This window comes from Eptesicus fuscus, chromosome 24, assembly GCF_027574615.1.
Source record: "Eptesicus fuscus isolate TK198812 chromosome 24, DD_ASM_mEF_20220401, whole genome shotgun sequence".
Classification (NCBI taxonomy): domain Eukaryota; kingdom Metazoa; phylum Chordata; class Mammalia; order Chiroptera; family Vespertilionidae; genus Eptesicus; species Eptesicus fuscus.
Window position 1 is genome coordinate 3,667,240 of NC_072496.1, and position 27,889 is coordinate 3,695,128.

The following is a 27,889-nucleotide window of genomic DNA, read 5'->3' on the forward strand; positions in this document are numbered from 1 at the left end:
ATACCGCTGCTCCGGAGCTGTTTGCAAAAACAAAAGTAGCATCCAGAACTCTGTCACTGCCCATGGGAGACTGTGATTGGCCCAGGTTCGACCCTTTTTGTTGTTGTTTAATCCTCACCCGAGGACATTTTCCCACTGGTTTTTATTTACTTTTAATTTTTTGATTTCAGAGAGGAAGAGAGGGAGACAGATAGAAACATCAATGATGAGAATCATTGATCAGCTGCCGCCTGCACGACCCCTACTGGGAGTTGAGCCCAAAACCTGGGCATGTGCCCTTGGCTGGAATCTAACCTGGGACCCTTTAGTCCTCAGGTCGACGCTCTATCCACTGAGCCAAACAGGCAAGGGCTCCATTGATTTTTAAAGAGAGGCAGGGAGGGGGAGAGACAGAGAAAAACATCGATTGGTTGCCTCCTGCACTCCCCCAATCCAGAGCTGGGGATCGAGCCTACAACTGAGGTATGAGCCCTTGACTGGAATCGAACCCAGGCCCCTTCAATCCAAGGGCTGACCCTCTACCCACTGAGCCACACCAGCCAGGGCCCCAGTTTGTCCTTCTTTACGGCCCTACCCTCGCTGTGGCCTCAAGGTGGGGGGAGTGCATCTCCCGGCCTCTGATCTGGGGCGGCCCTGGTGGCTTGCTCTGGTCAGTGGCAAGAGGCATTGTGTCAACGGTGCGCACAGACCCGAGACCCGAGTCATTCCCTCTGTGCCTTGTCAACCAGCTTGTGCAGGAGAAAGGAAGAGCTGAGAGCAAACAGCGGCTGCCGTTCACACCAGTTTTATTAACGTTTAAACATCCAAACGTTTTACAGGCGGAGGCCTGGTCAGAAACGAGGATGGATATAGCTGCGGGTCCAGCTTAAAGGCGTACACACCCACTGGGCGCACAGCCCAGGCAGCAGGCAGTGGGTGTCTATTCCACTGTGAGAATCAGGCGGTGAGATCTCAGAATGTGAAGTAGAAACCACTGCAGCCGTCGGAGCCCCCCAGCGAAGCTTGACGCCAATATTCCACGTTCAAGGCAGGACTTTGTCCCCGGCGGCCGGGCCCCACGCCCCGTGGACACCGGCCCCGCGGACACTCAGGAGCCGTTGGCGACGGTGTCTTCCTCCATCTCCTCCTCCCTGTCGTTGCTGGGGCCTGAGGAGACACAAAATTAGGGCCACAGGGTTTCAGGGACGGAGCTGCTCGGGGTGAGCGCCTGGCTGAGGCCCGGCGTGCCGGCCCAGGACAGGGCACCCCGCCCAGCAGCCCCTGCCCCGCGGCGCTTCCGGTCAGGGACCAGCTGTCACTGGCAGGGACTGAAAGGGATGATCAGAGCCCAAGAAAAAGATGGCGAAGGCGTTTGTTTCACGACGGACACCCTGAAGCGAGACGTGAGCAAATAACGCCAGGGTTCAGACCTCCGACCCCCAGGGCCCAGGACACCCCGTGAGAACCACCATCTCTGAACAGCCCTTCCAGCTGCCGGCCCAGCGAGGGGCCCAACCACAGTCTAGCCAACCTGGCAGCGCGCACCCTGTGAGTTTCCACTTGGCACCCCGAGCCCAGCCCGCCCCACAGGCTGGCACTCAGACACCAGAGTGCGGCCTGCGGAGTGGAGGCTCCTGGGTTCAATTCCGGTCAAGGGCATGACCTTAGTTGCAGGCTCCATCCCCAGCCCGGGCCCTGGTCAGGGCTCCTGTGGAAGGCAACCAACTGACGGGTCTCTCTCACATCAATGTTTCTCTCTCTCTCTTCCCCCTTCCATTCTCCCTAAAAATCAACGGAAAAATATCCTTGGGTGAGATTAACAACAAAACAAAATCACACCAACACCCTTTGAGGTTGGCACTGTTACCACCTCAGGTTTAAGGAGAAGGAGGAGGATTCAAGGTTAAGTGGAGACTCAGAAATTCAGAGGGCAGAGCTGGGAGGCTCAGACCTGGGCCTCGCACCCGTGTTCCAACTACAGAGAGGAAAACCCCAGGGCCCTCGGACACAACATTCCACATCAGGTCCCTTCTCCTCCAAGAGCATCTAAAGGGACCATGAAGGTCAGACCAGGCGGCCACAGGCTCTGCTCTGGGGTCTCGGCACTGAGCTGCGTGGGGTCACTGTGGGTGACGTGGCCTAGGACGTGGACAGACAGACGTGCGTTCTGACCTGCTCGGCGCTCCCTGCCGGGGATCTGGCCCGACTGCAGCAGGCCCGTCCGCCGCTCCACCTCCGCCAGCGTCGACGCGTTCGCTATGGCGTTCTGGGGACACAGGGACGGACTGTCAATGTCACTGCGCCCACCCATCGCCCAGACAACACCCACACAATTCCCCGCAACCTTTCTGAACGGCAACAGTAAGCGGTTCCAATGCAAACAACGCCGGGGAAAGGGTTTTATCGGCACACTGAAATCGACCCAAAACCCAAACCATGAATTTCCAAAATTGGTAAAGAAACGCAGACCCGCCTACAGGAGGGAAAATAATCATGGCGTGCCCTGAAATGTTACAAACGGAATTCCGATTGGGACCATGGTACTGGATAATGTAGGAGGCAATACTATAAAGTCAGCATTTCTCACTGATCCAAGCAGGATCTTTCAGAGTAAATATTTGACAGTAAAAACGAAGGGAGAGAGAAAAAGAAAAAAGAAGAAGAAGAAGAAGAAAAGTAAGGCAGACACTGACTCCATAGGCAAAGGTACCAGCTGTTGAAACTCACACGTCCTGCCCTGACTGGTGTGGCTCAGTGGATAGAGCGTCGGCCTGTGGACTGAAGGGTCCCAGGTTCGATTCCGGTCAAGGGCATGTACCTTGGTTGCAGGCACATCCCCGGTAGGGGGTGTGCAGGAGGCAGCTGATCAATGTTTCTCTCTCATCGATGTTTCTGGCTCTCTATCCCTCTCTCTTCCTCTCTGTAAAAAATCAATAAAATATTAAAAAAAAAAAAAAAAAAACTCCCACGTCCTGGGAAAATGTGAAAGGCCAGAGCTGCCCCCACTTCGACTGGCTCCTGCACTTAATTCAAGCCCAAGTCTGGTCAAGTAATAACTCCAAGCTAGTTTCTCCGTTAACAAACATATAGCTGTGCCCGGCCAGTGTGGCCCAGTGGTTGAGCGTCGACCAGGGAGGTCAGGGTTCGATTCCAAGTCAGGCACAGGCCCAGGTTGCAGGCTCCATCCCCAGTGGGGGGCGTGCAGGAGGCAGCCGATCCATGATTCTCTCTCATCACTGATGCTTCTGCCTCTCTCCCTCCCCTCTGAAATCAAGAAGAGTCTATTTTTGGGTCGGATTCTGTGTGCTGCAGAACTTGAGCGATGAGGTGGTGTGCGCCAGGAGGTGAGAGGAAAAAGGCTGGAAACCGCTGGGCCGCCCAGTGCCAAGCTCAGCTCTCACCTGCGAGAGAAGTTTCCTCATTTCTCATCCTGAGAGGAGACGTGCAGGTGGAACCGGCGGCGGGCACAGCCTTTACACCGGGAAACAGATCGCTGCCCGGCAGACACTCACCATGTCCGGTTGTTGTTCACCAGGAGGGTCTTCAGTCTCCTCCGCGAGGGAAGCCTCCAGTTTGCGGATTTCACTGTCAGAAAAGTCAATGGCATCGAACTGGTCTAAGGTCGCACCCGGATCCTCAATGACAGGGATCTTATATCCTGTGACACAGAGGAAAGCCCACGGGTATTAATAAAATTAAAAGGTGCTAAAGTACATTAGCACAATTTCCCGATAATTTGGTTCAAAAAGCTAGCATTCATTCAGAAAGTGTTCAACTAGGCCAGGCCAGTGAAGCTCAGTGGTTGGCGCCAGGAAGTCTTGGATTCGATTCCGGGTCAGGGTACATGCCTGGGTTGTGGGCTCCATCCCCAGGAGGGGGCCTGCAGGAGGCAGCCGATCCATGAATCTCTCTCATCATGGATGTTTCTCTCTCTCCCTCCCCCCAACCTCTCTAAAAACCCATGGGAAAAATATCCCTGAGGAAGGATTAGCAAAAAGATAAAGGAGAGAAGGACCTGGGGCTTTGTCAGCAAGGAGTCTAAGCCCAAAGCAGAGCCAGCAGCAGACCCTGCGGTCCCGGTGGGAGCGAATCCCGGGCACAGACTGTGCCATCTCACCCCCAAGGCAGTGGCTCTTCCCGTTCTTCCTAAGTCACCTTCTGATCGGCTGAACAGAGAGCTGCCCGTCCTTCCAACGTCTTAGTTGTTGCTAATCCTCACCCAGGACACTTCTCCATGGACTTTTAGAGGGAGTGGAAGGGAGGGGGAGAGGAGAGAGAGAGACGTCTATGTGAGAAACACATGGACTGGTTGCCTCCTGCACACGCCCCAACCGGGTCCCGGATGGAGCCTGCAACCCAGGTTCCTGCCCTTGACCTCGAATAAACCCGTGACCCTTCAGTCTATGGGCCGACGCGCTAACCACTGAGCGAACCGGCCAGGGCCAGAGCACTTTCCTTTTTATGAAGTTCAGTCCGGAGGAGGCATTTCAGGGCTGACTGACCACTGAGCTGCCCCGGCCCAGGGAGCCCGCCCTCTCTCGGGTCTGACATGGGCGGGGGTGGAGGATGCTTATTGGGGTGCAGCCACGGCTTGGGGGTGCAGGTCAGCCTTTAGCTGAGGAAGAAACAGCCCCGGAACCGGACAGTTCCGAGTCCTCCCTGCCACGCGGCGCTGTTTCCAGCAAAGACCGGCCCCTGATGGGGCGTCTGGGTGACGGGGGACCGGGGCCCCTGAAACTGCCGAGGAGGCGCCGGGAAACCATCGCTTCCCTCCCGGACTTCGCCTCCCCCCACCCCCCAACTGATCGGAAATGACCAACTCGGCCGCGGCCGCTGTGGCCGGAGCGCCCAGGGTCTCGGGTTCGATTCCGGTGAAGGGCACGTACCTGGGCTGCAGGTTCGATCCCAGACCCGGTCGGGGCGTGTGCGGGAGGCAACCAGTCCATGTGTCTCTCTCACATCCATGTCTCTCCCTCCCTCTCCCTCCCCCCTCTCTCTCTAAAGAGAAGAGAAGGACCGGCCCGCGCCCCGTCCGCACTCTGACGCCGTCACCTGAACGCGTTTCCGGAGAACCGGCCGCTCGCTCGGCGCTGGGGTGACCGCCCCCGAGTCCAGGTCGGCGCTCGAGCGGGTCAGACCGAGAAACGGTCCCGCGAGGCCGAACCGAACACGGGCCCACGGGTCCGGGTCGGGAAGCGGTCCCAGTCCCGTCCCCGAGCCGGTCGGGCAGGGAGCCTGCGGGACGGTCCCTCCGCCCCCGGGGCGGGCCGCTCCCCGCACTCACCCCGCAGACCCAGCCCGAGGGCCCGCACGGCGCTGGGTGCTGCGCCGCCGGCTCCATCAGCTCCGCCGTCAGCTTCCCCATCCCGCCGCCTCCCTCCTCCCGGCGCCCGGGGCCTCCCGCCAGACGGTCCTCTCGGCGGGCCTCAGACACACCTCCCGGCGTGCCCCGCGCCGGCAAACGACATACTTTCTAGTGTGACGGAATCCCCTGTGACACACTTCCCGACTAGCCCCGCGCTCACCGCTAGACACATCTCCCGGCATGCACCGAGCCTCTACTGACACACTTCCCGGCGTGCTTGACGACCGACGGAAGACGCACTTCCCAGCATGCACAGCGACTGACGCAAGACGTATCTCCCGGCATGCCCCTTGCGCGACGCACATCCTGGCATGCCCCACGCTGCCCCCGACACACTTCCGGGAATGGCCCTTGTTTTCCGCTAGACACGCTTCCCAGCTTGCACCGCGCTCATCCCCAAGTACATGTCCCAGCGTGCCTTGCTCCCGCCCACAGGCGGCATTAATTGATGGGGTCGTCATAGGGGCGTCCCACTGGGTGTCCAGGCGGAACAATGGAAAGTCAGGCTCCCGATCTCTTGCGGTTCGGAGGTCCCGGGGCCCTTGGCTACGTCCCGGGTTTCACTTTCCGGGGGGCGTCTCTGGAGCCTGGAGGGTCCCTGATTCCGGACATTTGTACCCGCTGGTTCAGCAGAGCGTGAAGCACTCGAGTCTGTAAAAGGTTCGAGGAGGAGGACCGGCGAGAGATGAAGACTCCATGCAGAGTGCGCCTCTCACGGGAAGGGGGTGTAAGCGGGGAGGGGGGGTCTCTGGCCGCCTGCGAAGGGCATTCCGGGGACAAAGGGCGACATTGAATCCCGCCAGAGGACTGGGCGGTAGAGACGCATCAGCGTGAACTTCCCGATTCTGATGGTTGGGCAGGAGGAGGCCCTGGTTTATAGGAAATTGCCCATGGTATTTGGGGGGGGGATTAAAATATTTTGGGGGGGTCACAGGGTATCACACGGGTAATTTCAGATTGCTCATGAAGAGAGTTCTCTGTGCTAGTAAATTTTCTGTAATTTTGCTTTGTGATGGCGTAAAAAAGTTTAAACAAACGCAATTCCAGACATGTCCACAAGGCGGCGCCTTCAGACCACAAAACTGATTTTACTTGCCATTTCGCTTGCTGGGTTTTTGAAAAAAGTTTTGTGGTTTGTTTTTTTTAAAACATGTTATTGATCTCAGAGGGGAAGGGAGAGGGGCAGAGAGAAACACCAATAATGGGAGAGGATCATGGATCGGCTGCCTCCTGCACCCCCACACCAGGGATGGAGCCCCCAACCAGGAATCGGACCCCTGACCTGTTTCATAGGTCAAAGCGCAACCACTGAGCCACACCGGCCGGGCAGCACCCACGTGTAATTGCTGTGCCCAGGAGAGAAACAGACTCTCCTCGGTGTCATGGGTTTGATCCACCCCTGCAGAGGGGCCACCCCGAAACAATGGAAGAAGAGCCAGGCTCCCAATCTCTTGGGGTTCGGAGGTCCTATCGCGCCTTGGCTACATCCCCGGTTCTGTTTGCATTACTGGGGCCTCTCTGGAGCCTGGAGGGTCCCTGTTTCTAGGCACCTGTATCCGCTGGTTAAGCATAGTGTTAAAGCACTCGAGTCTTTAAGAGGTTCATGGAGCCAAACCAGTTTGGCTCAGTGGATGGAGTGTCGGCCTGCGGACTGAAGGGTCCCAGGTTCGATTCAGGTCAAGGGCATGTACCTTGGTTGTGGGTACATGCCCAGTAGGAAGTGTGGAGGGCAGCTGATCGATGTTTCTCTCTCATCGATGTTTCTAACTCTCTATCCCTCTCCCTTCCTCTCTGTAAAAAATCAATAAAAAAATCCCAAAAGGTTCAAGAAAGAGGACTGGAGAGAAATGAAGACTAAATATAAAGTGCGCCTCTCACAGGAAGGGGGTGTAAGCGGGGTCTCTGGCCGCCTGCGAAGGGCATTCCTGGGACAAAGGGCGACATTTGAATCCCGCCAGAGGACTGGGCGGTAGAGTCGCATCAGCGTGAACTTCCCGATTCTGATGGTTGTGCAGGAGGAGGCCCTGGTTTATAGGAAATTGCCCCTGAAGTATTTGGGAGGAAAAAATCAAAATATTTGGGGGGTCACAGGGTATCACAGGGGTAATTTCAGATTGCTCATGAAGAGAGGTCTCTGTGCTATACTTGTCACTTTACTATAGTTTTGCTTTGGGATGGCTTCAAAAAAGTTTAAACCATGCAATTCCAGATGTGTCCACAGGCGGCGCTCTCAGACCACAGAACTGGTTTTACCAGGTTTACCGGTTAATAATGCGGATAGTTTTCCATAGGGGCTTCATCACAAGGAACAACAACAGCCTGTAATTATTGGAATCCAGAGTCTAGGTCAGTGGTCGGCAAACTCAGTCAACAGAGCGGCAAACCGCGGCTCGTGATCCACAGTTTGCAGACCGCTGCCATAGATGGAGTTACTAGTAATGAATTAAAACTTCCCGCCAAGGCTCTTTTTTGGCACTAAATTCAACATTTTTTTTCTTTATTTTAAAATATATTTTATTGATGTTTTACAGAGAGGAAGAGAGAGGGATAGAGAGTTAGAAACATCGATGAGAGAAACATCGATCAGCTGCCTCCTGCACACCCCCTGCTGGGGATGTGCCCGCAACCAAGGTACATGCCCTTGACCGGAATCGAACCTGGGACCCTTCAGTCCGCAGACTGACGCTCTATCCACTGAGCCACACCGGTTTCAGCTAAATTCAACATTTTTAGGCATAAAAATATCTATGATGTTAACGCCTTCAGAAAATTTGACATGAAGTTTTGAAGTTTGTTAATACAAAATAGCATACATATCAACCCACATATATATCAACATATGTGTGCTGGTACTTGCCATTTCGCTTGCTGGGCTTTAAAAAAGGTTTGTTTGTTTGTTTTTAAATATGTTATTGATCTCACAGGGGAAGGGAGAGGAGCAGAGAGACTTGGCCAGGGACCCAAGCTCCGCGCGGTCCTGGCTGACACCCCCGGGGGAGGGACCAGAAACCCTGTGCGGGAACTGCGAGCTCCACTCCGACCCTCTGGCCCAGATGAACTCTCATCGTTCAAGGGGACAGTCGTGGCAGAGAGCCAGCCCGAGGCCGGCCACCCGGCCCCCGGGCAGCAGGGCCAGGTCCAGAGAGGAGCTTCTCCCAGAATAATGAAGAGGCAGAGCCTGCCTGGCCGGTGTGGCTCAGGGGTCGAGCACATACCTACGAACCAGGAGGTCCCAGTTAAGATTCCTGGCTTGCAGGCTCGATCCCCAGTGTGAGGCGTGCCGGAGGCAGCGGATCCATGGTTCTCTCTCATTGATGTTTCTCTCTCTCTCCCTCTTCCTTCCTCTCTGAAGTCGATACAAATACATTTTAAAAAATACGTTAAAAGAGAAAAGGCCCATTTGAAGCAGCTGCCACTTCCTGTGGTGTAAATACTCCCACCTCACTGACTTCAGGCAGCCAGTGGGATGGGCGTGAACTTGCAGTTGGGAAGAGCTGTGCACCGGGGATGGCCGTGAGCTAGGACGAGCCGGGCCAGCCTGCCACTGGCTCCCTCCACAGGGCCAAACCAAACCCCTGTGCACAGGTCTTCGTGCTTTTACCCACCGCCCTGCATGTGGGGGCTGCCTTTTCTAAGATCGATGTATTGCTTTTTGCTTCTGTTTAATATTGCAGTGGCTTGGAGACAAGATGTGAATCAAGTGAGTGAGCGTGACACGCTGGAACTTGTGCTTTTTGGGGATGAATTCTGGTTAGCACATCCGTGGTCGAACATGCGCCATCACATGGACTCCTCGATGGGTGTTTCATCAGAGAAAGGTTTAACAAGATACGTTCGATACTTCCTATGCGTGTTGAGCCCAACTATCAGTTTTTCCCATTGATTAGCTTACACCTTCCTATTTTTTAAAATGTATTTTTATTAATTTCAGAGAGGAACAGAGAGGGGGGAGAGAGGGATAGAAACATCCATGATGAGAGAGAGAGAATCAGTGATGGGCTGCCTCCTGCATGCCCCCTACTGGAGATCCAGCCTGCAACCAGGAATGGAACAGTGACCCCCTGGTTCACAGGTCAACGCTCAACCACTGAGCCACGCTGGCCGGGCCAGTATTCTGTTCTGGATGTTATGGTTTCCAGTAACCCAAACAGCCACCATTCTTCCATGGAACCTACTTACCTGAGTTTCCTAGCATAAAAGTAACAAAGCTATTACCTAGAAAGTGGCATACCTAAGGGCCCGCTATAAGATGAGCCATTAAGAGAATTCCTTTATAAACGTTAAAAATGTTTCTGTGTGCTTAGGAATTTTACGGGGAGGAGGAGGCCTACGCATTACCCAGAGGTACCAAGTGAGAGTCGTCTTTTCGGTTTTTTAAAAAAATAAAAAGAATGAATTCCATGTTGCTTCTCACTCACCTAGGTCCAGCGAGTGCGGCTGTTAAGCCTTTGCCTTCTCTCCATAGCGGTAACAGAGAAATTTGGCAAATTGTTTCCATGACGAGCTTAAAGCCAACATTTTGAAAGTCTATGTAGCCATGATTTTATTCCATAGTTTAAGGATCACTGGATCCTCAAGCAGTTTCAAACTTTCCAACATGAAAGGGGGTTTTAAACTATCTGCTTGTCTGGCAAGTCGGCCCAAGACTTAAGAACATGATTACATATTAGTTTCCAGACCATCAAATGGTTACAACGTAAAACCTTTCATAGGCTCTAAAGTTAACTGAGACCTTAATGACTTGAACACAGGGAAGGGTTCTCACAATTCATTCGTGTGGAACTACTCATTGTTCATGCACATTAAAATTACTTTAAAAATCTTGGTCATTGGACCCTTATTTAAAAGGGGGAGGGGAAGGGGAGCCCTCGCCGGTTTGGCTCAATGGATAGAGCATCGGCCTGCAGACTGAAGGGTACGGGGGTTTAATTCCGGTCAAGGGCACGGACCTCAGTTGCAGGCTCCTCCCCGGCCCTGGCCCTGGTCAGGGCATGTGCAGGAGGCAACCCATTGATGTGTTTCTCTCACATCGATGTTTCTCTCTGTCTTTCCCTCCCTCTCCCTTCCGCTCTCCCTAAAAAAAAAAAAAAAAAATCAATGGGAAAATATCCTCGGGGGAGGATACAAAGCGGGGAAATGGCCCGGTTTTTCCAGATCTCCATCTGGGGCTTTCAGTAGTAAGCTCATTAAATACGAGTATTTCCTGAAGGGAGGGGTGTGGCTTATTGAAAGCCTGCAAGAAGCTGGGTCTCTTTTTTTAAAAAATATATATGTTTCTATTGATTTCCGAGAGGAAGAGAGAGAGAGAGAGAGAAACATCATCGATGAGAGAGAACCATGGATTGGTTGCCTCCTGCACGCCCCCACACTGGGGATGGAGCCCGCAACCTGGAATCAAACCGTGACCTTCTGGTTCATAGGTCGATGCTCAACCACTGAGCCACACTGGCCGGGCGGGAAGCTGGGTGTCTAAGGCAGTCTGTTTGGGGGGAAGGGGAGGGTTTGGGGGAAGAGGGACTTTCTTCCCTAAGATTGTCAGCTGCAACATAAGCACTTGGGCGGAATGGCTAAACCCGAACCCGGACAGCAGGGCGTGGCTTGACCATCAGCTACACGGCACCGACCACGGCTGCTTTCACTTCTCGATCCTCGCAGGGTCTAAGGGCTTTGATGACCACAGCAAGGGTGACCAGCACCCCTCGCCAGGCCACGCCGGCCACACCGAGCCTCCTCCTGTCCAAGTCACACCTCCCTGAGCAGGGGCGCTCTCCGCCCAGCCACTCCCCCCAAAACGCCGCACACCAGTAGTCTCAAGGTCTTTTTTAAAAACAAATCAACGCTCACGGCCCTTCCATAGGAGTTTTCAAGGCTTACCACGGTTGTCAGTTGACATCATCACGTGGTTTTCTGTGGAATAAAACACACTGGTGCTCTAAAAAGCGACCCTCGTTCTATAAAGACCCGGAGGAGGCGTACACCAAGGCATCGCCCAACACCAGCTTGGCACTCACTCCCTCCCGGCGCCCGGCTGGCCCAGCACCCGCTCCCCTCGCCCACGGCACTCAGCGCCCATCCTTCCCGTCGACTCTCCGCCGGGTGGGAGGCAGGCTTCCTTAAAACCACTCTTTCTGTCCCCAAAGCAAGTGGAGTGCGGGAAGGGGCCCTTCCTTCCCACACGGCCTCCCACGGGGACCCACGCACAAGTTCCGTGTGAGCCCTACTGGCCAGGAATGTACTCCACCCGGAGCCTGAGTGTGCCCACGATCACGCTCCGTCATCGGTGAGTTCCGTGGAGGGAGAAATCGAGAAGTTCGGGGGCGGGGGGATAGGAGGAGGACATCCTGCCATGAGCAAGCAAGACCGGCCCTCATCAGACGCTCTAGGGAAATCCCACAATGACAGAAGCAAAATGACACGACAGTCTGACTCCCGGGACACGGGAGCGTGCTCTCCACGCCGCGCGGGCGCTGCTCCCTGGGACGCATCCGAACTGTGAAACGACAAGTGCCCACGCGGTGGCTTGAGGGGCACAGAGGACCCTCCCGGAGCCCAGGAAACTCCTCGCGATCACAGCCGCCGGACGTGCTGAACGGAACGACGGCGCGGGTTCCAGCTTCGTGCCCCGCGGCATCAACGTCCGTCCGGGCCGAGACTCCCGTGGACTTGACATTCGCTCGCGCAGCCGCACGCCGGGTCGGCGAGTCTGATGCTGCAGGTGGCGGGACCCACCGTGCGTGGAATGTGCAAAGTCGTTCAGGTCAGGGCCTGCCCCAAACTCCCGGGAGAAAATACCAACTATGAAGCATCTCTAGCCATGTAAAGGCATTGGGTGTCGATGTCTCAGAAGATGAAGATGCTCTGAGACAAAAGCCTTTAAAGAAAGAGCAAAGACGTAGGGAGTTAGCTTCGTCCAGAAGCCAGCGGCGATGGCTTCGCGCTCACCCGCTGCCCAGGCCGGGGCCGGGACGCATCCAGAGGGGAGCCTCTCTCGGGAAGCCCCGGAGGAGGCCGGGCACCAGGGGCCGGCGTCGCACACCCACGGCCCCTCCTCTGGGAGTCCGCGGTTTGGGTTCCTTTGCTCTCTTTTATTGACGGTTCTCGAGGAGGCGGGCGCGGCGGCCGCCCCCGTCACGCACGGGCCGAGTAGCATCGCATGTACTCCGTGACCCACGGGCTCTCCGCGGCGGCCGGCTTGGGCCTCCTGCTCTTCTCCACGTCCACAGAGTGCGCGCGCTGCCTCTGAGCCACCAGCCTCCTCTTTTCCACCTGCCTTCTGTTCTTGGCCCGTAACGCTGACTCATGAATCTAAGGAGCGTTCATAAAGGAAAAGCAGAAATAACGTAAGCGGCTTTTTGAACCGATTTCCAAGAATAGTTATGTTTTAAATATTTAGCCCTAACCGGTTTGGCTCAGTGGATAGAGCGCCGGCCTGCGGACTGAAGGGTCCCAGGTTCGATTCCGGTCAAGGGCATGTACCTTGGTTGCGGGCACATCCCCAGTGGGGGAGTGTGCAGGAGGCAGCTGGTTGATGTTTCTCTCTCATTGATGTTTCTAACTCTCTATCCCTCTCCCTTCCTCTTTGTAAAAAAAATCAATAAAATATATTTTAAAAATATTTAATATTTGCAAGAATAACTTAACACATGGAGGACCAGCCGTTTTACTGCTGGCTTTACCCAGTGGCCCAATAAGTCTCTATTGAACGAATAAAAAAAAAAACACACACACACACACATTTTACATAAATGTTAAAGGCACGCTTTACAATGAAATACCCATTGCATTCTGAAGTTATGTATTACATGTTCTTGCAAGCTAATATCTTTTTAAAAATATGATACTTTGTAAAACACTGTGTAATCACAGAAAACACGAGAATTCTCGTGCTCCGTCCGCAATGTGTTAAGTGGCTTTGGAACTGATTTGCGCCCGGCCAGTGTGGCTCAGTGGTTAAGCATCACTGGACCCACGCACCAAGGGGTCCCCAGTTCGGTTCCCAGTCAGGGCACATGCCCGGGTTGTGGGCTCGATCCCCACGGGGGCGGGGAGGGGTGGAGTGTGGGGGAAAAAAGGCAGCCAATTGATGATGTTTCTCTCTCATCGATGTTTCTATCCCTCTCCCTTTCCTCTCTAAAAATCAATAAAAACATATTTTTTTTAAAAATAATATTTAAATGAACAACATAAACTGATGACAAAAATAGATCCAGAGACAAAGAAACATCGATCAGACCATTAAACCTCAGAGGGAAGGCAGGGGAGAGATGCAAATGGTAAGCAGCCAATTTTCTGGAAATTGGCTCTGGAAAAATCACTGGAGCTGCTTAGCCGTAAGCATGGGCACATATTCCATGGAAGGACTTGAAATGTTTTACAGCAAAGCAGTTAAAAAAGAAAAAAGAAAAATCCTCCAGGGACTGTGCCACCTCGGACATTTGATGCCAGAGATGGACCTGGTTTAGCCTAACCCCAGGGACCGGCCCGTCTTTGTTAAACCCCGGCTCTGTTTGTCTCAAATATCCCGCTAACTAACACCATCTGCCGGGGTTTAGAAGGCTGTTTGGTAAAAACGGGATTATGGCATTTAATCAGAATTCAAACAGTCTGTGCTTTCTCCTTCTGCTTCTTTTTTTTTTTTCTCTCTATATATATATATAAAAGCCTAAGCGACTGTTACGACCAGACGACCGGCTGGTAGCTATGATGGGCACTGACCACCAGGGGGCAGACGCTCAACACAGGAGCTGCCCCGTGGTGGTCAGTGCGCTCCCACAGCCAACCTCCTGTGGTCCTGCCCCCTCCCCCTCCCGGCCAGCCCCGATCGTCCCCAATCGCTGGCCAGGCCGAGGGACTCCACCCGGTGCACAAATTTGTGCACCAGGCCTCTAGTGTGTATATATTTATTTATTTCGAAGGGAGAGGGAGAGAGAGAAAAAAAACATCCATGATGAGAGAGAATCACGGATCGGCTGCCTCCTGCACGCCGCCTACTGTGGATTGTGGGCTTGATCCCCCCCAGTAGGGGGCGTGCAGGAGGCAGCCGATCCGTGATTCTCTCTCATCATGGATGTTTCTATCTCTCTCTCCCTCTCCCTTCCTCTCTGAAATCAATAAAAAAAATATTTTAAAAATAAAAATAAATAATAAACCATTTAGAATGGAGGAACCAGCCCGCTGTTCCTCCAAGGAGCACACCTGTGCCCTCTCTTCCCCCTCCCCCTCCCTCCAAAGGGGAGCCCAGAGACACACGTCTCTCACACACACACACACACACACACACACACACACACACACACACCTCGTGCACCGGCGCGGAGGCACAGACGTTGTGGGTCCTTTGGCTGCCCGTGTCCGTCTGTCTCTCTCCCCACCCGTACAGAGCGAAGGGGTGCTTGTTCTCTCTCGTTCTACTGGACGACCTTTGAGGACTTCTGGCCGCTTTCCTGTTTCCTCTGGCAAACAGGGCGCTGGGGTGCTGGCGAGGTTTGATGCAGCCGGGCACCCGGTCCGTCTCTGCCGTCCCGGCCTCTTCCTCGGGTTTTTCCTTGACGCCTTTGACGGGCGATGCTTTTTTTTTAAAGAGAAGACAACACAAGAGGAAGACGCTTTAAAACCCGGGTTGGAGTATAATTCCTTTAACCATCTGGGCTGAGGGACACATCATGCTTCACTGAGTCAGTAACGTTTTCACCCATCGTCCCATTCCCACGTTTTGCTTAAAGCAGAGATGCCGAAACGAGCGAGTGTGACTCATTTCAAACCGGCGGCCCCGTTTTTATTTCATTTACTTATTTTTTTTTCTTTTAAGGAATAGTTTATTGATTTTTAGAGAGAGAGCGGGAGAAGAGAGAAACATGGATGAGAGTGAACCATCCATCGGCTGCCTCCTGCACGCCCCCCACTGGGGATCGAGCCAGCAACCCTGGCGTGTGCCCTCCTGACCGGGAATCTTTCCGTGACCAGTGTGACCTGTCCGTGCAAGGGACGACGCCCAACCAACGGAGCCACAGCGACCAGGGCCGACCCCACTTTTAAATCAACCACAAACAGAGCAAGGCTGAGCCAAGCCTATTCAAAGGCAGCTACTGTCCCTCATACTCTGAGACTAAATTTTTTAAAAATATATTTTATTGATTTTTTTGCAGAGAGGCAAGGAGAGGGATAGAGAGTTAGAAACATCAACGAAAGAGAATCATTGATTGGATGCCTCCCGCACACCCCCTACTGGGGATGTGCCCGCAACCAAGGTACATGCACTTGACTGGAATCGAACCCGGGACCCTTCAGTCCGCAGGCCGATGCTCTATCCACTGAGCCAAACCGGTTAGGGCTTCTAAGACTAAATATTAAAAGAGATCTCCTCCTGGGTGGCATGGCTCGGTGGTTGAGGGTTGACCTGTGAACCAGGAGGTCACCATTTGATGCCCAGTTAGGGTATGTGCCCCTGTTGTGGGCTCCATCCCCAGCAGGGGGCGTGCAGGAGGCAGCCGATCCATGATTCTCTCTCTCCACTGATGTTTCTCTCTCTCTCACCCGCTCTCCCTTCCTCTCTGAAATCATTTAATTTTTTTATTATTATTTTTTTTAAAGTAAGGGACCTCTTCGGCCTAATGGCTTTCTCCAAACCCCAAGACAAATCCCTGGTCTTGGATTTGGAGGATCTGGATTTCTGAGGATCACCAGCAGCTACACAGACTCGTTATTTTTTAAATCACTCAACTCGAGCTCCAGGCTCCCATCCCTCCCTCCCGATGTTCCCCACTCTGGACAAGGCTCGCGTGGCTCTGACACGCTCCTGGGAAGAGGGAGCTGGCGACCTCAACCTGAAAGGCCCATCACAATAGGCTGTGGTTTCCATGGTTACCCACCTGGTGCACAGCCCCACATCCCCAGGGTGAAGAGCTAGAGACGTGGGAGCCAGCCGTGTGTAAGGGGCTGGCCCTCCATTTGCAGCAGAAATGCCGCCGTGACCACAGGCCACCCGTCCCCCACTCTGTGGGCAGAGCCGGGGACCGGTGGGATGGCCTGCCCGTCCCGCGGTGAACACCCCGAAGCACGACTATTCCCCCTCATGGCCTTTCCTGGTCCTGCCGTCCATCACTCTTTTTTTTTTTTTTTTTAAATATATTTTATTGATTTTCTACAGAGAGGAAGGGAAAGGGATAGAGAGCTAGAAACATCGATGAGAGAGAAACATCGACCAGCTGCCTCCTGCACACCCCCTACCGGGGATGTGCCCGCAACCAAGGTACATGCCCTTGACCGGAATCGAACCTGGGACCTTTCAGTCCGCAGGCCGACGCTCTAGCCACTGAGCCAAACCGGTTTCGGCCCATCACTCTTTACAAACCCCCCGTTTTGGGTAAAGGCTGTGCTGTCCTGTTTGGTGGAACCCCCTTGTGAGCCTTCGTTTCCTGGCAGCCTCCCCCTCCCTCCAAATAAAAGCCCCTCTGCAGCCAGGCTCCTCCCAGTCCTGGGTCCTAAGGGTCCCCCTGCTTCAGAGGCTCCGGAATTGGGCGCTAGTGAGGATTTGATGGATTGTTCTTCCCAAATCTCTCCACTGTTTAAAGACATACTCTTGTTCCTTACCACTTTCCGTTGTGATTCTTTTCTTGCTTATGCCCACATTCCCTTTTATAATATATATATATATTTTTATATTATATATATATATAAAATTTTTTATTGATTTCAGAGAGAAAGCGAGAGGGAGAGAGATAGAAACATCCATGATGAGAGAGAATCATGGATCGGCTGCCTCCTGCACACCCCACACTGGGGATGGAGCCCGCAACCCGGCATGTGCCCTGACTGGGAATTGAACCGTGACCTCCTGGTTCACAGGTGGATGCTCAACCACTGAGCCACACCGGCCGGGCTCCATGTTCCCTTTAAAGTACAGTGAGCCCTGCACGGGCAGTTCAACTCGGGGACCTTGATAAGATGACCTGTCATGTCTGTCGACAGCAATGACCTTGACTCTACCAAAGTGAACATCCAACTAAGTAGTTCAGAAAAAGGGGGAGAGAGAGAGAGAGAGAGAGAGAGAGAGAGAGAGAGAGAGAGAAACAACTCAAGAAACCTTCGCAGAATTATGAAACACTAGAGGCCCGATGCACAAAATTGGTGCAAGGGACTCAGCCCTCGCAGCCCCGGCTTCGTCCAGAAGGTCGTCCGGAAGGACGTCCGGAAGGTCGTTTGGTTGTCCAGTCTAATTAGCATATTACGCTTTTATTATTATAGAAGACTAGTTCAACTAGAAGAGAGAAGACGCCAAAAGTTTCCCAAGGGCGGGGAGACGCGATCTACAACAGAACTAGGATCCGAACGAGCCGAAACTGTGCCGGCAACATCACCAGTTCCACCCCCGCCCAGCGATGCCTCCAGATGTCGAGACAATTCCTTCCGACCCAGCATTCCCTGCCCAGCCACCACCTCGCTGGACCGTGAGGGTAGAAAGAGGGCTATCCTTTGACACGCAAGGCCTCCGAAAATTCACCGCGCACACCGCCTTTCTCCGGAAGCTGCTGGGAGCTGAGCGGTACCCGGAGGGGCTCCACCAAGAAAGAAGATGCCGGGAAAGCCACACTAGGAGGCTCTTCCCGAACGAGAAGCCAAGGATGCCAGGGCGGTGGCCACGGCCCTCCCCAGGCACCACCCGGCAGCCGCCGCCCAGAGCAGCCACCGGGCCAGATGCAAGTAGGTCAGAGGCCCTGGGAGGGGTGGCGTGCGATGATGTCCTGAGCGATAGTGAACCTGACGTGCCGGCTGCATTGTGAAAGGAAGAAAAGGGGGCACGGCCAACGATGTAGGGCAGCTTTTTTTTTTTTTTTTTTTAATCCTCACTCGGGGATATTTTTCCGTTGATTTTTAGAGAGACTGGAAGAGAGAGGGAAAGATGGAGAGAAACATGGATGTGAGAGAGACACATCGATGGGTTGCCTCCTGCACGCGCCTCGACCAGGGCCCAGGCCGGGGAGGAGCCTTGCAACAGGGGTACGTGCCGTTGACAGGAATCGGACCCGGGACTCTGGTCCACAAGTCGACACTCTATCCACTGAGCCACACCAGCGAGGGCAATGTAGGGCAGCTCTGAGCCACACCTGCACAGGCAGAAGTGTAGATACTCATCATGAAGCTAACGAACTCCATGATGCCTGTATGCAGAGGGTGTGTGTCTGGGTTAGGACAGAGGTAAAATGAGAGCCAATAAATGCTAAAAACTTAAAAAACTCAGGACAGCCCGAACCGGTGTGGCTCAGTGGATAGAGCATCGACCTATGAACTGAAGGGTCCCGGGTTCGATTCCGGTCAAGGGCATGTACCATGGTGACGGGCACATCCCCAGTAGGGGGTGTGCAGGAGGCAGCTGATCGATGTTTCTCTCTCATCGATGTTTCTAACTCTCTATCCCTCTCCCCTCCTCTCTGTAAAAAATCAATAAAATATATTTTTTTAAAAAGAATAATAATTAAAAAAACCTCAGGTCATGTCAATGAAAGCAATGCTACATGGAGTCACAGAAATAAACACCAAAGGAAAATCCAGAGGCGTTGGAAGTGGTCCCCAAGGAATAGGCAATTGGTGTGGTGGGGAGATGCTGACATTGTAATAAGCCGTATCTATCTATATATATAAAAGCCTAGCAACCCAATGGCAGAATGACCGGTCACTATGATGTGCACTGCTGCAGCCAACCAGCTGATCCAGCCCCATCGGCCCCCCTACTTGGGCCAGGGCCAGTGGCCAACAGCCCGTAGCCCCTCCCCCCGTCAGCCATCCCCGATTGCCCCCCCTCACCCCAATAAGGGTGGGGGCCAGCCGGCCAACCTCCTGCGTCCCCTCCCCCACCACTGATCCCACCCCTGATCGGCCCCCATTGGAGCTGGCCTGCCGGACCCCACCGGTGCACGAATTCGTGCACCAGGCCTCTAGTAGAACTGTATGATTCTGTGTGTATATCTGGCTTCCGTAAAAACAAGAATTAAATGTTTATGTTTTATGGAAACCCAAGAGTGCTCATCATTCTAGTATAAAAAACCGCCCACCGCCCCGCTGACCTAGCTCAGTGGTTGAGCATCCACCTAGGAACCAGGAGGTCAGGGTTCGATTCCCGGTCAGGGCACATGCCCCAGTTGCAGGCTCCATCCCCAGTGTGGGGCCTGCAGGAGGCAGCCGATCCATGGTTCTCTCTCATCATTGACGTTTCTCTCTCTCTCCCCATCTCCCTTCCTCTCTGAAATCCATAAAAATCTATTTTTAAAATGATGGTCCTACCTCTGACCATTGTTTTGCACTTTGAAGGAGAAAAATACATATTCTGAGATCAGTGGCCGGAAAGGTACTGTGCTCTGTCCACTGTAGTTCTTTTTCTCACCAGCGCCTCTTTAAAATCCAGGCCCCGCCTTAGAGGGCGGCAGGAAGGCACCGCTGGCTACTGTATCTCTGTCGTTGAACTTGGCCCTTACCACCTGCGAGCATCCCCAGGCTCCCCCCTCCTGCCTCCCGCCTCCCGGGCTGAGTCCCCACCTCTGCAGCCCTCTGGGCAGGAAAGAGGGGGAAGGACCTGGGCTGAGACAGGAAAGAGGGGGAAGGACCTGTGCAGCCCCCCCAGGGCCATTTCCCAGCTACTGCTGCGCGCGAGCGCGAGGGAAGTGGAGGGGACCCGGCGCGCGGGCCAGGCCCTCGCCCCCACCCGCCCGAGTGACGTCATCCTCTGCCGTAAACAAATGCAAACTGCTCCCCCGGGCCCGCGCGCGCGGCCAGGTCCCGGGGTTCACACCCCAACACAACAGCTCCATTCACAAGACAGAAAGCTCAGCGCGGTGGATCTGAGCCTCCTGGAGTCAGTCACCTCTAAGCCTCTGACGAAAGCTGGGCTCTTCTCATTTAAAAAAAGTAAATGGGTGCTTAGGAATACACAGATGGGGGTACACGGGCTCCCCAAGGCCACCTCGCCCTCGCGTGAACACTCGGCCCTCGCTGCTGGCTGGAGCCCCCAGATTAGGGAAATAAGGGGGGAGGGGCGGCGGAGGCGGGTTGACGTCTCCCTTATTTTGTCTCTAGGGGGGCGGATTCCCCGTTCATTCAGGGAATAAAGCAGCCCTGGCCGGTGTGGCTCAGTGGATAGAGCGTCGGCCTGCCGGACCGAAGGGTCCCGGGTTCGGTTCTGGTCCAGGGCACGTACCTCGGTTGCAAGGCTCCTCCCCGGCCCGGGCCCTGGTCGGGGCGCGTGCAGGAGGCAACCCATCGATGTTTCCCTCTGTCTCTCCCTCTCCCTTCCACTCTTCCTAAAAATCCATGGAAACGTGTCCTCGGGTGAGGATTAAAAAGGAAGAAAGAGGGGGCGGTGCCGATGCCAAGGGCACCTCCCGTCCTCCGAGCACCCCTCCGCCCCCCGCCCCGACGCCCGGTACCTGGCACAGGCGTGTCCTCCGCGTCCCCGGCCTCCGCATCCCCGGCCTCCGCATCCCCGGGCTTCGCGGGCTTCGCGGCCGGCTCCTCCGGGGACCCGCGCGCCCGCCTGGCCGGCCCCTCCGCGGGCGGCGGCGGCGGCGAGGCCGAGGCGCACCGGGGCGCGGGGCTCCCAGCGCCCGACGACGCCGACGACCCCGAGTCGTCCGAGGAGCCGGCGGGGCCCCAGGCGTCCCAGAGCCAGGGCGCGTGCGCCTGCTCCAGCAGCCGGCGGCCCAGGCGGTAGTGCAGCAGCTCGCGGTAGCAGGGCGCGTACTCGGCCCAGCGCGGGTCCCGGTAGCGCTTCATGTACTCGCTCTTCACCCCGCTGCCCGGGGACATGGCGCCGCCCGCCGGCCTCGGTGCCCGCCGCCGCCGCCTCCGCCTCCGCCGCCGCCTGCGAGAGCCGGGACACGACACAGAGGCCCGTCCTGCCCCTCCGGCCGCCGGGCCCGCCGCGACATTTAAATCCGGAGCCCCGCCCGGCCCGGGCAGAGGGGGCGGGGCGCGGGAGGCGGGGCTCTAGGCGCGGGCGGGGCGGGGCGGGGCGGGAGAAGAGGAGAGGCGGGAGGCAGGGTGCGGGCGGGGGCGGGGCTCTGGGAGGCGGGGGCGGGGCTCTGGGAGGCGGGGGCGGGGCGGGGTAAAGGAGAGGCGGGGCGGGGCTCTGGGAGGCGGGGGCGGGGCGGGGTAAAGGAGAGGCGGGGCGGGGCTCTGGGAGGCGGGGCTGGGGGCGGGGTAAAGGAGAGGCGGGGCGGGGCTATGGGGCGGGGCTAGGGGCGGGGTAAAGGAGAGGCGGGGCGGGGCTCTGGGAGGCGGGGCTGGGGGCGGGGTAAAGGAGAGGCGGGGCGGGGCTATGGGGCGGGGCTAGGGGCGGGGTAAAGGAGAGGCGGGGCGGGGCTCTGGGAGGCGGGGCTCTAGGCGCAGGCGGAGCGGGGCGCGGAGAGCGGGGCGGGAGAAGAGGAGAGGCGGGAGGCAGGGTGCCCGGCGCGGGGCGGGGGCGGGGCGCGGAGGGGCGCGGGGTAACGGAGAGGCGGGGCGGGGCGGGGGGAGAGGAGAGGCGGGGCGCAGCGCGGGAGTGGGCGGCCCAGCTTCGGGGAAGGGCGGGGTCCTGGGGGCACCTGCTCGCGAGGCGCCTCACCCCGCACCCAGGTCCTGGGAGTCTCCGTGGGTCCGAGTCGGCGGCTCCGGGGAAGAGGGGGGAGCGGCCCGGGCTGCGGGAGTGCGGGTCACCCGGGAAGGCGACTCGGGAGCGTGGAAGCCAGAACTGCGGGCCGGGCGGGGCCCGAGGGCCGCGAGAGCGGGGATGGGGGGCGGGGGGGGGGGGAGAGGAGGAGGCCGAGGAGCCGAGGACGCGGGCGCGGGGACGGGGCTGGGGATCCCGGGAGCGGCGGGGCCTCCGCGTCCCCCGAGCGCCCTCCGGGGAGGCCTTACCTCCTTCCAGCCGCGCCGGCCCGTCCTCCGCGCGTGGCGCAGCCCCCGGAGCGGCCCGCTGTCCCCGCGCTTTCCTCCCGAGCAGGACGTCGCCGATGGCGGCCCGGTTGCCGCGGCAGCCCCGCCGGCGGAGACGCCGCCTCCGTCCCCGGAGCAGACGCCTCCCCCGCGCTCCCGCCCGGCTCCGTGGGGGCGGCTGCTCAGCGCAGAGCGCGGCGCGCGAGGAGCAGGCGGGTGGCCGCCCTGGGCGCCAGGCCCGGGTCGCTGTGCCCCCGTCCGGCGAGGCGCTGCCCCCGCACCCACCGCCGCAGGAGGCGTCCCCGAGGGTCCCGCGTGGCCACCCTGTCGGGGACCAGCTGGCCGCCCGCGTCCCCTGCCTGACACCAGCGCGGGTGCGTTTCCCAGAAACACCTCCACGTCCGCACGGCGGCTCTCCCTTCCTCTCCGTTACTCCGGCTTTAACCCATTTCACGTTTTAGTCTAACTCCTTGTCTACACCCCAAACATTTTAAAATCTATTTTTATTGATTTCAGAGAGGACGGGAGAGGGAGAGGGAGAGAGAACATCAATGATGAGAGAGAATCATGGATCAGCTGCCTCCTGCACGCCCCCTACTGGGGATGGAGCCCGCACCCCCGGCATGTGCCCTGACCAGGAATGGAACCCTACCTCCAGGTTCATAGGCTGACGTTCAGCCACTGAGCCACATCGGCCAGCTCTTTTTTTATTTTATTTTATTTTATTTTTTTGGTGCCCTTGGCCAGAATCAAACCCAGGACCCTTCAGTCCACAGGCCAACGCTGGATCCACTGAGCCAAACCAGCTAGGGCCCCAGCTCTTTTTGTAAATCTTGCTCATACACAATTCATTCTTTGCATCTCATGCAGCTGAAGAAGCCTGGGGGACAAGCTGGAGGCTAAGGTTCATAAAGTTCTTTGCCTCGTAAAATAATAATAATAATGAAAATAAATAAGAATAATAAAATCACATCAGACCTACTCCACAGGCCTGGCCTGGGCCCCGAGTCCTCCGGGAGGCAGGGGGCAGGCTCGCTCCCTGGCTGCCCGCAGAGAGAAGGGGGCTGCCCCAAGATGCCTGCCTGTCACTCCATCGCCTCGCTGTCAACCGCCCGGTGGGCAGGGCCTGCGCCTCCCACCAGCTCAGCTGCGCAGAGCCCACCTGGCCCCAGGCAGGCCTCCAGGGAGTGTGGTTCCAATGTCCAAAATTAGCTCTCCTGGTCCAGTAACTGCCCCAGTAAACATGCCCATATGTTTCCAGGGAGAGAGAGCAATGAAGGCCCTGTCAGCCAGGAGCTAGGTTAACTTGTTTATTTGTTTAAAATACACGGAGTGGCCAGATGATGATGATCTCTGAACGCATAATCATCTGGCCACTCAATATATATATATACTCAGTATATATATGTATATGTATATTAGAGGCCCGGTGCATGAATTCGTGCATGGGTGGGGTCCGGCCAGCCTGGCCAGGGGGAGGGGACATGGGCGGTTGGCTGGCCTGCCTGCTGGTTGAACTCCTGGTTGAGGGGATCACAATAATCTGGCCACTCAGTGTATATCTGTATTGATTTCACAGAAGAAGGGATAGATGGAAACATCAGTGATGAGAATCATGGGTCGGCTGCCTCCTGCACGCCCCCGACTGGGGATGGAGCAGCAACCAGGACATGTGCCCTGACCGGGAATCGAACCCTGACCTCCTGGTTCATAGGTCCATGCTCAACCACTGAGCCACACCGGCCGGGCTGGAAGCACCAGAGGCGCCTTCGTCCTTGCGCCTGGAGGAGGAGCAGTGGGCCTGCTCTCCCCCACCCCCCCCACCCCCCAAGTTCAGGTTCGGGGACAAGTTCCCTGCACAGACTGGACCTGGGCGGACCCCCCCTCCGAGGCTCGCCCATGGCTGCCCGGCGGCGTCCCTGGGACCTAATAATACGCACAAATCAGAAGGCGGGCTGCGGGCCCTGGCCATGCAAGGCGAGGCCGAAAGCTGACACCGGCCGCCTGTCCCCGGGGCCTTGCCCTAAAGCGGCAGGGCATCCGCCCCAGGCCAGGCCCCCCCCAGGCCAGGCCGCCCCCCCAGGCCAGAGCCCCCCGCCGGGTGTGCCAGGCGCCCTATAACGAGAGGATGAGCGTGCTGGGGGGAATGGCAGGCATGCGGCCCAGCTGTCGCCGCGAGCCCAGCCCAGAAAGGCTGGCCTGTCCCTGTCCCCACATCTTCCCCGGCTCCTGCTCCAGGGCCAGCGCCGGGCAGCCCCTCCCCTGCTCTCGGTGACAGGAGAATGAGCCCAGGAAATGGACAACCAGCCCCGAGAATTCGGAGGCCACTGCAAGAGGGAGGAGTCAGAAACCTGGTTCAGGAAGGTGGGGGGCTCTGTCGTCCATGCTGACCCTGACTTGGGGGTGGGGGGGAGCGGGCTCTAGGAGGAAAATGCCTCCCGCCATCTTGTGCCCAGCACCCCCACATTCCTTCTGGGCATCCACGACTCCGGAGAGAGTAACAGGCCAGAGACAGGGGTCCTTTTTTTTCTTTAATGTTTTGTTTTTTTTTAATATATCTTTATTGCTTTTAGAGAGGAAGAGAGAGGGAGAGAGAGATAGAAACATCAGTGATGAGAGAGACTCATGGATCGGCTGCCTCCTGCACGCCCCGCACTGGGGATCGAGCCTGCAACCCGGGCATGTGCCCTGGACCGGAATCAAACTGCTGCATGATGCAACTTTAGCTTGGGATTCTATCATCAACTCTCAGCCTCATTTTCCAAATCTGTAAAATGGGAATCCTGAGCTGACTGCTCCTAGCCAACGAGGGGCCAGCCGCTCAGCCCAGTTGTGACACTGGCTGCTCGGCCAGCAGCCTGTCACCGAGCCCCCCATGGAAGGAAGGAGGTGGCTCAGGGAGCCACATGATTGGGGGGGGGGGGCCTTGGCCACTGCTCTCAGGGAGCACCTGAGATTAAGGAGACCCACTGCAGGCATTTGGGGCCTGAGAAAGGGTCCCAGCAGTTCAAGGTCAGGCTGCCCTTGCCCCTGGGGCCGGCACATGCTTAGGAAAGACGAACAGCTCAGGACACCTAATGGGACAAATGGAGGCGCAGTGAGGGGTGAGCCCCCCACGTGTGGGAGCGGCGCCTGCCAGGCCGGGCTGAGAGGCCATGTCTCAGGGAGTGGGGCCTTGGGCTCCCGTCCCTGTGCTCAGAGGGGGCGGGCAGGGCACGTGCCCCCAGTCTTCTGGCCCTGTCCTGCCCCGCCCCGCCCCGCAGGGCCCACCCAGCTGATCCGCTTTAATTTGGAGTCTGGAGCCGGCTCACTGGTCCAAGCAGCACGGGGGACATCAGGCCACTTGTCAGCGTCCCTCTGCTTCCTTCTAGGGTCAGGCCGAGCGCGTGAGGGAGTGGACAGCTGTCTGTCCTGGGAGTCCCCAGGAAAGATGAACCCGGCCAGGGCCGGCGCCTGCTCCTGTGGGTGCAGCTCGGGCGCTCGGGCTGTGCCAGGCTCAGCAGCTCAGCCGCCGGGCCTCCACCTCGGGGCACAGGCAGCCCTCCCCCGCCCCCCCCTCCCCCCCTGGGCCTGGGTCCCCCGGATCTTGCTCTGAACATGGGGATTCTTCCCAGGAAAGACCAGAGCTGCTCAGCCTCCTCTCCAGCCGGCTGGGAGTGGGGAGAGAGAAGCATGGGGTGGGGCGGCATGGGGGGCACCATCCAGGGACCCAGGGGACACATTGGCTCCAGCTGTGCACCCCTCAGAAAGCACCCCAGACCCCCAGCGAGAGCAGGCACCAGTTCCTCGCCCAGTCCCTCTAAGGCGCCCTGATTGACACGCTCGCTCCGCATCCACCTTTAATGTGATGCAAACAAGTTCTCTCCGGAGCCAGAGCCCAGACTGCAGGCTCCTACCTGGATGCTCCCCACGCCAGGTGGGCCCCGGCTGGTTTGGCTCCGTGGATAGAGCGTCGGCCTGCGGACTGAAGGGTCCCGGGCTCGATTCCCGGTCAAGGGCACATGCCCAGGTTGTGGGCTCAGTCCCTGGTGTGGGGCGTGCAGGAGGCAGCCGATCTATATCTCTCTCTCCCTTTCCCTTCCTCTCTGAAAAAAACAAAAAACTTAAACACACACACACACACACACACACACACACACACACACACACACACGGGGACCATCGCCATGGAGATTATCCAAGGCGTCAGCTCCCTCCAGGTGGTGCTAAGCCCCACCCAGGGGGGTGCAAAGGCACCTGGCAGCACCCCTCCTGGCCCCTGCCCGTGACCTTGTGACCTCGGAAAGGCTGCACACGGTGTTCCCATTACAGACCAAGGAGAGAGCAGCACTAACTCTTTAGGCCGGAGGTGGAGTGGGGTGGGGTGGTATGGGGGGGTGAGGGTGGTATGGGGGGGTGAGGGTGGTATGGGTAAGGGGGGGCAGCGCTCTCCTCACAACAGCAGGTGGGCAGCCTTCCCCCCACAGCGGACACGGAGACAGTTTGTCCCAATCCCCCAACGCTGCAGGGCTGGGCACCCCCACCCTCACAGAGGGGAAACTGAGGCTCAAAGACACAAATGATGTGCCCGAGGGAACACCGCCTGTGGGATGGTGGCCCAGCCCTTACATTTCTTTCTTTTTTTAAAAAAAAATATTTTTATTGATTTCAGAGAGGAAGGGAGAGGGAGAGAGAGAAACATCCATGAGGAGAGAGAATCATGGATCGGCTGCCTCCTGCACGCCCCACACTGGGAATCAAGCCTGCAACCCGGGCCTGTGCCCTGACCGGGACTCGAACTTTGACCCCCTGGTTCCTAGGTCGATGCTCAACCACTGAGCCACGCCGGCGGGGCTTCCACTTATTCCTGATCATCTATTGTCCGCTCCACTCTGAGCACCAGTGGGGCCTCCCGCTCTCTGGCTGGGGTCACAGGTAAGTGCCCATTAGCACAGCTTCCCTGAGCCCCTCCAGCTGCTGCCACCCCCGGGGGGGGGTGCCAAGCCCAGGCTGCTGTTCTTGCTCCCCAGTCCTCACTGCGGGGCCTGGCAGCTCCGCACACCCCCGCGGCAGCTTAGCCGCCTGGTTATTAAAAAGACGGCGCTCCCGGCTTTATAATTCCTAGTTGGGCCTCTACAGCACTCCCTCGCCCGTCCTCCGCCATCGGATTCTCTGCCACCGGGCGCTTACCCAGCCGGGCGGATCTGAGCAGGCGCTGGGATAAAAATAGAAGCGGGCGGGGGAGCTGGCACCGGGCTCCCCGGGTGGCAGGCGGTGGCAGGCAGCAGGGCTGGCAGAGAGCTGCGGCCTCCCCTCCCCCCCTTCCTCCTGCTCCTCTACCCCCTCTCCTCTCTTCCCTTCTCCCCTCCCTTCCCCTCCCTTCTCCCACTGCCCTTCCCTCCTTGATACCCCTCCTCTGTCCCCCTCCTCTCCCCGCCCCCCTCCCCAGCGCACAGAGCACAGATCCTGGGAGCTGACCCGGGTCGAAAGGATGGAGCCTGGGAGCGGGGAGGTTCCTCTAGGCTCACTGACCGTTAAGAGCCCCCGGGCGGTGCCTGGGTGGCAGGGAGTGCAAACAGCACCAGCTCCTGCTCCTGCGGGTGGGCTTCCTGCAGCGAACATTCCAGCTCCCAGGAGCCTCCTGCCCGCTCCAGCCCGGAACCC

At 57.2% G+C, this 27,889-nt stretch overlaps 2 protein-coding genes across 10 annotated transcripts; both read right to left on the reverse strand.

Annotated features, from left to right (window-relative positions):
* Nucleotides 1-768: 768 nt before the first annotated feature.
* Nucleotides 769-5,387, reverse strand: LOC103301633 (U2 small nuclear ribonucleoprotein A'-like). Of its 7 annotated transcripts, none has more exons than XR_008555341.1 (5): nt 5,032-5,216; nt 4,097-4,218; nt 3,492-3,637; nt 2,152-2,245; nt 769-1,146 (listed from the first exon to the last, which is right to left on the reverse strand). XR_008555341.1 is itself a non-coding variant. In XM_054712939.1 (4 exons), exons 1-4 carry the CDS (start codon nt 4,942-4,944, stop codon nt 1,088-1,090), a joined length of 378 nt encoding a protein of 125 aa, XP_054568914.1. In that variant the 5' UTR covers nt 4,945; the 3' UTR covers nt 769-1,087. The 7 variants fall into 7 exon arrangements, 2 of the variants coding, with proteins under 2 accessions (XP_054568914.1, XP_054568913.1); XR_008555340.1 differs by lacking the exon at nt 5,032-5,216 and adding an exon at nt 4,866-4,943; XR_008555342.1 differs by lacking the exon at nt 5,032-5,216 and adding an exon at nt 4,866-4,942 and having other exon boundaries at nt 4,135-4,218.
* A 7,043-nt stretch (nt 5,388-12,430) lies between these two features.
* Nucleotides 12,431-21,163, reverse strand: CCSAP (centriole, cilia and spindle associated protein). 3 transcript variants are annotated; one of them, XM_054712988.1, is made up of 3 exons: nt 20,761-21,163; nt 14,643-14,911; nt 12,431-12,649 (listed from the first exon to the last, which is right to left on the reverse strand). In XM_054712988.1, the coding sequence occupies exons 1-3, from the start codon at nt 21,137-21,139 to the stop codon at nt 12,473-12,475; spliced, it is 825 nt and encodes a 274-aa protein (XP_054568963.1). In that variant the 5' UTR covers nt 21,140-21,163; the 3' UTR covers nt 12,431-12,472. The 3 variants fall into 3 exon arrangements, with proteins under 3 accessions (XP_054568963.1, XP_054568964.1, XP_054568965.1); XM_054712989.1 differs by lacking the exon at nt 20,761-21,163 and adding an exon at nt 19,874-19,977; XM_054712990.1 differs by lacking the exon at nt 20,761-21,163 and adding an exon at nt 19,622-19,752.
* Between the last annotated feature and the right edge of the window lie 6,726 nt (nt 21,164-27,889).

What these genes read in the sequence shown, in the direction of transcription:
- LOC103301633 (XM_054712938.1), bottom strand. Translation starts at nt 4,944, where the DNA reads ATGGATGTGAGAGAGACACATGGACTGGTTGCCTCCCGCACACGCCCC. An exon ending in GGATCGAACCTGCAGCCCAG is followed by an intron (nt 3,638 to 4,865) that starts GTACGTGCCCTT and finishes TCTGTGTCACAG; the next exon opens with GATATAAGATCCCTGTCATT. An exon ending in GTGAACAACAACCGGACATG is followed by an intron (nt 1,147 to 3,491) that starts GTGAGTGTCTGC and finishes GTGTCTCCTCAG; the next exon opens with GCCCCAGCAACGACAGGGAG.
- CCSAP (XM_054712988.1), bottom strand. Translation starts at nt 21,139, where the DNA reads ATGTCCCCGGGCAGCGGGGTGAAGAGCGAGTACATGAAGCGCTACCGG. An exon ending in GGAGGACACGCCTGTGCCAG is followed by an intron (nt 14,912 to 20,760) that starts GTACCGGGCGTC and finishes TTAAAAAAAAAG; the next exon opens with CATCGCCCGTCAAAGGCGTC. An exon ending in CCTCCGCGCCGGTGCACGAG is followed by an intron (nt 12,650 to 14,642) that starts GTGTGTGTGTGT and finishes AACGCTCCTTAG; the next exon opens with ATTCATGAGTCAGCGTTACG.